At 43.8% G+C, this 8,075-nt stretch overlaps 1 protein-coding gene and 1 long non-coding RNA gene across 2 annotated transcripts in view; one reads left to right on the forward strand and one right to left on the reverse strand.

Moving 5' to 3' along the window:
• The window catches only part of SLC9A2 (solute carrier family 9 member A2), a 34,516-nt gene extending 32,781 nt beyond the window's left edge, over positions 1–1,735 (reverse strand). The window contains exon 1 of the mRNA XM_071744904.1: positions 1,307–1,735. Coding sequence (XP_071601005.1) covers positions 1,307–1,583 — 277 coding nt within the window. The 5' untranslated portion in view covers positions 1,584–1,735. The remainder of the gene's footprint in view (positions 1–1,306) is intronic.
• On the forward strand, positions 829–4,573 carry LOC139796609 (uncharacterized). The gene is made up of 3 exons (XR_011726070.1): positions 829–1,065; positions 2,957–3,099; positions 4,277–4,573. It is a non-coding gene; the product is annotated as an uncharacterized lncRNA (long non-coding RNA).
• Positions 4,574–8,075: the final 3,502 nt, after the last annotated feature.

An 8,075-nucleotide genomic window follows, 5' to 3' on the forward strand; every position in this document is an offset into this window, starting at 1 on the left:
GCAAGTTTACAATACTCAACTGGATGAGATAAACTCACTAGCAAACTGTTTTTTTCTGGCTATTACAGTTCACGATATACTCAAGTGCATCATACTTGAACTCTGTCCTGATTCTGCAAACACCTATATACTCTAGACAATGCATGCATCTTTAATGCATTAAGATACATGCATCAAGATACATGCATTCTTCATGGCTGCAATAATGTATTCCTGTAGTAAGTAATGAAGCCATAGCAAGCTGCTGGGGTAGAGGATAAAGACCCTAACTACAGGGCTAGCTGTGGCAGGAGGTAAGTACAAATCTTTGGTTTTGCAGAATCCTACTTAACTGATGACTAACACAAATGTGACACAGTCTACTTAAATGTTCCAAGCAGAAGTCAAAGCTTTACAAAATTTTTTTACAAGAATGAATAGGATCATAGTTTTTATCGAAACCTGTGCAGCAAAATCAAGACTTCTGCATCAAACAGTCGAGTATGAGTAAAACTTGTTTTTTCTGTTGTTGATGTTCCCATGGCTTTATTCCTTAAATTCAGATAATAATTCATAATAATAATTCTTCTTCTAGGTAAGAAGATATAAGGTTCATCATTTATAGAGATACTGATTCTTAAAGTTCTCTAGTATAACTTTACCTGACATTCCTTAGCTTATTAGAGTGCATTCATTTTTCTGTTTAGGACATAGAAAGCTAATTAAAGCATTATATATCAGCTGCACTTAACACAGTGAAACTGTGCAATACAAATAATTTCCACATGAGGGAAGAGGTGGCCTTTCTCACTCATTCAGTACTTTTTCGATTTTCTGGGGACATAAGTGAATAGTGGGAAAGTAGAATGAGGCTTCCTAATCTACCCTCATACATTTTTGCTTTCCATCGATCCGTTGTTCCTCTCCTGAAACTGTCATTATACCCAGCGTTATTTTAGGAAAAAGAGCCGGCAGTGCTCAAATGACAGCAGGGCGGTCAAGGAAGAGTCAGTCGCGCACTGCGAGAACTCTGGGTTTTACAGCCCTCACCGCCTGCGGTTTACGCGGTGCTGGCGAGGGCTGGAGGTAACCCCTTTTCTCTTCCACACCTTTTCTGGCCGAGAAAACCCTCTCTTCTGCCGACAAAATCACGCCCGGGCATCCCGCCCCGCCAAGGAGCATCAGCCTCCGGCAGCCCCCGCACTCCCTGCCGCCGGGGACGGACGGCACCGGCCCGGCTGCCCGCGGCGGGCCCGGGGTGGAGGGCGGCTCGGGAGGGCAGAGGGAGGGATAGAAGGAGGGAGGGTCGCCCGATAGTCCCGCTCACCGATCTTGGCGAGGGAGGCCAGCAGGATCCAGAGGGTGATCTCGAAGGGGATTTGCACGTGGGGGTAATCCAGGGTAAAGACGTGGAGCCGCGTCTCCTCGAAGGCGGTGCCGCTGGGGCTCGGCGGAGTGCCGGTGCCCATCTCCGCGGCGCCGGGCAGCTGGCTCTCCGAGGTGGCCCGCGCCTCCGCCGCCCCGGCCGCCAGCACGGCCAGCACCGGTACCAGCGCCGGCAGCAGAGGCGTGGCGGGGCGCGGGGGGCCGCCGTGGCTGCCCATGGCCTCCCCGCTGCCCTACGGCCCCTCGCTGGCCTCCGCCACCATCCCGCCGCCGCGGGCACCTGCCGCCGCCGCGGCCCCGCCTGCTCCGCCTCCTCCCGGTGACTGGGCGAGTCCCGGCCCGGCGCTGCCGGACGGCCGCGGCTTTGCCCCGCTCTCCACCGGGCCGCCCCCGGGGCCGCCCCCGCGGGGCAAACCCGTGAGCTGGCGCCGCCGCCTCCGCCGCCTCCTGGACCGAGCTGCCCCGGGCGGGGACCGCTCCCGGGCGCCGGCAGGTGCTGGGGGTGGGTGCGGGGCAGCCCCATCCGCGGCGTGCGGGGCTACGGGGGGAAGGGGTGTCGGGCGTCCGCGCACCAGTTCCTGCCCCCCGGTGCAGCCTGAGGGGAACGGGCCCGCAAGGGGATTGACACGGGCAGAACGTGTTCTCTAAAGTGCTTTAAAAGAGACTTGTGCGCACTCTTACAATACATATACATGAACCCTAATTTAGAGAGCTAACCCACTCCATAAACATACATGGATATGTACGTGCCCCTCTACACCTAGACACACGTATATATCCTCTACACGCTAGAGAACTTATGGTAATATAGATATGTGTATATACGTATGAATATACATGTGTCTGAATGTATACGTAATTATATACATGCCTATATGCATAACAAAGGCAATTGTACACTTACATAGATAGGTCTGGAATTATTTGTTGTTATACACACTAGTATGTATATACGTATGTATGCGTTAAAGCAATTTTTATACATGCATATACATATATATGCATGTATGTATATGTACATATGTTGCCCTGTTACCATATACTGGAAATGTGCTTCTTCCAAATTTAAACAATATTCTATTCCCACTAATTAAAAATTACATTCTGTTAATTTAGAGTGAGAGGGATAAATTCTGTACTTATATATATATATAGCTTCATATATATATATATTTATATACTTGCTTTATAATATATTTAATAATATACATTTTATGTTATACTTTACATATGGTATATTATTATATATAACTACTTACATATAAGATATATAGTTATTTCCTACATAATAATTATATTATTTACAACTAAACATAGCCTATAGGCTATTATATAAAACAATATATAGTATTTAATATCACCTATAGGATATTTCATCTATTTGTTTCCCCTGTGATAAGCAATATGTGCACGCGAAAGGCACAATCCTTTTCTTGCTAATTAAGATATTTACATTCTGTTAATTCAGAGAACTAAAAGAACACACTGTATAAAGATATGCGAGTCTTCATACATATATTTTCATATGCATATATAAATATGTAACTAATGATATATTTGTGTGTGTGTGTATGTCAATGTGTGCTGCCAGTATTGAACAGGTGATTGGTAAAATCCTGGTCCTGGAGGCATTGTGATCTCAGATGATGCCTTCAGATACTGCTGGGCACTGGATTTCTGTATTTCCTGAAAGGATGGAAGCTCAGCCATGATTTGCTCATGACTTCACCACTTGTGAGTAAGCCAGTATTCCAAAGCTCAGACTCATAAAATCTTTATAACACAACGTTCAGCATGCCTTAATAGCAAAGCATCTTTATTGACTTCAAATAAAACTAAAGCAGATAGTGAGAGCTTTTTTTTTTTTTTTTTTTTTTTTATTTTTCCCTCAGAGGGCAAAAATAACCAGTGGCTACAATTTCTGTAGGAAATTAAAGGTTGGAATCAATTAGCTGAGTACCTTTAGCTGTCATTTCCCCTCGCAACCTGAAAACAGAGCATTAAGCCTGTGGTTTTAATAAGAAATTTAAAACCATGGCACTGACAGGTTTTTTTCTTTATTTTCTCTAGAAGTCAGACAAGAGAACATGCTAGAATATCTAACAAGTGATATAACATGATCTAACCCTCTATCTGCATGTCGTATCTTTGTGGGGCATTTTATTTTTTACATTGGATTCTCTGAAATAAGACAAACAGATAAATACTGTCAGTTCTGGTGACATTTTCCATACAAAAGAAAAGCAGAAAACCCTACAAAAAGAACATGCTTTTATTCCTGAATCTCCTGTCCATGACAGAAGACCATCAGTAAGTCCAAACCTCAGATGAAAGAGATAGCATTATCTCTCACACACAAATCAGAATGTAATTCATAAATTTTATTCACTCTAAAATCATCAGGTCTGTAATTTTACTTGGATGTCTTGCTTTATGACTGTTCCCCAAGATGAAGAAAGACATTCTGAAAAATATGATTATGCAAGTGTCAGTAGCTGCTTTCCTAAGAGGAGTGCTACTGATCCTCTCCAGTTATCTTGATACTGCATTGGACTGAGAATTATCTTCAGTAATATCAATGAAAGAACATTGGCCAAAGATATTAGAAGTATAGTTGTTTACAGACTGTCCCATGAACCCTTTTCTGGAATATTGCCTCATAATCCCCCTTTATACTAGGATTCATATTCCCATTCAATAGTCACAGCAGAAATATGCTGTAGAGCAGGCAACTGGACCACTGTCCCATAGTGCCACAAGCATTTCAATATGGTGAACAACTGGTTGAAAATTTTCAGTTTGCCCCAGGAGGGGGAAAAAAACCCTTTAGGTGGGAAAGTGCTGAGGCATGCAAAGTTGGAAGGCCCCTTTTCATGGAAAATGTACTTTATTGCTGCTCTTTTCATTACAGGCAGTGAGGGATGACAGAGCCCAGCTGCTGTGGGCTGGCAGACAGAGCGATGCTTTGGCACCCAGGTCATGCCTTTACAGTCACAGAGTTTTCCCAGGAACAGGAATGGACCCTTTCTTGGGGCACCATCCACATATTTGCCATTATTTGTCCTCTTATTTTCCTCCATTTTCAAAACCAACAGGTCACAAAGAACAGAAGTCCTTCTAGCTCTGACACTGCTGAAGGTTAGAGTACTGGACCAATTTTATTTCTTTGGAATTTTATGAAAATAAGAAGTTCATAAATGGGAGGGGGTGGGGAGTAAAGAGGGAAAGGTGTCATCAGTCCTGAAGCTGGTGGCTTACATGCCAGTAATAAAAAGGGAAATATGTTTACACAGATACTCCAAAACGGGGAGAGTGAAGAAAACTGAAGCTGAGACTAATTACTACAGCTGACACTGTAGTGTCTATTTTTTACCTGGCTCATGGATGAACTTAGTACATAAGCATATCCAGCCTTTGGATAGTAATTGCCTTTACAGAATAACACATTACAGCAGGGAAGGGGACCACGTTTCACTTTGGAGCTTGTTGAAACAGATGCAACAAAGCTGAGCAGGGAGATGATTTAGTGGTTAGGGTGGTGTAGGACTGACAGTTGGACTTGATGACCTTGAAAGTCCTTTCCAACCATGACGATTCTATGATTCAGTATGGTATAAGGTGCTGAAGGTCTCATGGAGTTTCTCTCAGGATTTGCAGCATGTGCTGCTCTTTTCATTGCCCCCAGCTCTGTGCTGCTGGTCCCACAGAGGCTGAAGGGTTTCACCACAGGTGGAAGGTCTTTAAATCCAGGCAGATATTTATCTGAGACAGCAGAGTGGAGAATGATACTTCCATTACCTCTTACCTCCTTGACTCATGCTGTGTGAGAAAGCATCAACAGCAGCAAGAGCTTCGTTCCCGTCCACCACTGTTCGCACTGCGCCCAGCCCTGCTGGTACCTGCACAACAAGCAGCTCCTTTTGAGGGCACGGCCGGGGACACTGCCGTACGGAGGAAAATATTCCTGAGCCTCAAAGCTGCCTGGGGAGGGAGGGGGTCCCCTCCAGCAGGGAGAGCGACGGAGAAGATGTGAAGGTGTGTCCCTGGCGCCACGGAGTCTCGTCATGGCTCTGCCCCTGACAGCTCAATGCATCTGCTCCCACTTCAGAACAATTTTCCGTCGGGTCGCTCCGCACCATTTCAGTGATAGCACAAAGGGAGAGCACGTACGCCGCACTTGCCTGGTTGCAGCTGATCCATAGAGGACCCTCCCGCAATGTCCCCGCCGATGCCTCCCTGCCCGTGCTGTGCCATCTGCACCCGCCTGGACTTTCATCTCCTTAATTCCCCTCGCAGGCATTGTCTGTTTTACCAGACACGGTGCTAACAGCATTTCACGTGACAGAGAGCATGCTATTTTATACATCAAGATGGTAATTCAGTTTGTTTACCTTTTAATCCATTTATTGATTACTACTGGAAACTATTGCCAGAGCAAGGAACTGCTCAGGCTACCCACCCACCAGGTGCTGTTTGGGAAAAGAGAGGAGCTTTGGTAGGCACACTATGTGGGCTTGAGATACCTTGAGTGGTGCACACAGGTGTCACACCGGTTCAGTTTTCCTTTTTTCTGCAGTAGACATAGGGACTTTTTTGCTGCAGGCACATCTGTGAATTACAGGGCTGTACATCACTTGTTAATATTAATCCAGCTTTGTTTATCTAGTAGGAAGGGATCTGTTGCTATGGATAGCATCAAAACTCTGCTTTCACAACTCAGGAAAAATGCTGATTTGAACAAATGAAGGAATCTGAACAAATTTTCACTGTGTCATAACTTTATCTCTGTTTTTAGGGATTTTTAAAAAGTATGAGGTCACATTTTTGTATTTAATTTTCTGACCTCTCTTTGAGAAGTGTTTTCAGACAATGTTATTGTGACAACTTCAATAACTGGATCTTGTGTGAGTGATGTTGTAAGTCTTCTCCAGTAATTATGATGAAAAAAATCAAAATGGTGGGGGAAAAATTCATAAATGCATCAATAAATATTTCTCCATAATTCTTGTTGCTGTTTTAATTTGGCAATCATTTTCAGCAGATTAAAAACAAACAAACAAACAAAAAGAAATATATATACTACAGCCAATACTTTATTTTGATGGATATTATTCCATGTTGAGGAGCTTTTAGGTTGCATACTTCTTAAATTTTCTCTGACACAGTCCAGGTAGCAGTATTGTAAAGTCTGTTCCTGGTCCAGAAGAAAAGTATAAATTTTGCTCTTCTTCCTAGCCACTTCTCTAAAACAGGCAGAAAGATCTCCAGTTTTCCCCCAAAATTTAGTTCAGAAGACTTGAAAATAGATCCTCTTGCTGAAATACATATGTCACTAAAATAAATTTGCCAAAAATTCTAGTATTATCATAAGAACAAAGAAGGAAGTTTTTGGCTTCAAGTAAAAAAGCAGTTCTTGAAATCTGCAGCTGCATGGGAATCTCAGTAACACAGGGAAGATTTCTGCCTCTGATACATACAATTGGGATGTTCAAGGAGTTAAGGGAAAACAGACATCAAAGAGGTGACAGATCTCTTTACTTAGAAATAGCTTTGGTGCTATGAAGTAAAAAATGTTTATTGAGAGATGTTTTATTTGGGAGAGGAGGTGGTCACTTACCTGTGTGTGTTATGCTAGCAAACATATCTCAAAATCTCAGTTCCATTAGAGGCTGGATCTCTCTTATGAGGACTATGACATCAGGGCCTGACCATGTAACTCTCTCTAAATCCATTAATTACTGAAAGAATATCTCAGCTATCAAGTGATTTATTATATGGAATCAGTAGTCCATTGAGGGTGTGTTTTTCCACAGCCTTTTCCAGGACTGCTTAGCAACCATTCGCATAAGGCAGGTCTACTAGAGGCATTATACCTGCCTGATATGGGCACTTTAATGGCAGCAATTTACTTGCTAAGGTCTGAACTTTGGTAAGCCACAGGGCCTTATGATGATAAATGTCATGTCTGCACAGGATTGGATTTTAAACAGGAAAGGGTTGCAAAAGGGCACAGGTACCTGCAGCCACCTGATTTTTCCATGACTCCGGGAGTGGCAGGAGCAGCAGGATGCATGACTACGCATAGCACGAAGGAAAGTTAGTAACTACATCTTTTTAATTTTCAAAAGCAGCCCTGTGAATGAAGGAACATTAGCAAAGCTGAGCTTAAATTTGTGGTACAGAACGGAGATGGCTAGTGCTGAATTCAGAGCTATGAGCTCTGCTTTTTTGGGATCTCCTGAGGCTGCAAGCAGGAGCTGCTGCTCTGCAGCAACAGTCCCAGTTATTCCAGCTTAAAGCCCTGGGGGAGCAATGTGCTGCTGCTTCTGTAGATTATGGGTAACCACCTCTCTAGAGCCAGAGCTAATCTGGGTATCAGAGTAATTGCACCCCTGTGGACACTCTCCCAAAGACTTCTCCTAAGGCCTCCTCTGGCCAGCTGGTGTTTACATAAGCATTTCCACTCATGTTGAGTAAGCATCTCTAGTAGGTTCAGCCAAGACGCTCTGGGAGAGCATTTTGTGCCTCATCCCAAATAGAGGAGAGGGTTTTGCAGTGCTGCAGGGCATCACCATTAAATACCATCTTGAGGAACAAAAAAGTGACCTGCAATCAGCTACTGAATGAAGGCTAAGTGATGTTTCTAGCTCCAGGAAGACTAATAACCCATGAAGTTAATTTTTGCCATTGCTTGAAAGTAAAGTGCACTT

Source organism: Heliangelus exortis, chromosome 1, assembly GCF_036169615.1.
Source record: "Heliangelus exortis chromosome 1, bHelExo1.hap1, whole genome shotgun sequence".
NCBI lineage: Eukaryota > Metazoa > Chordata > Aves > Apodiformes > Trochilidae > Heliangelus > Heliangelus exortis.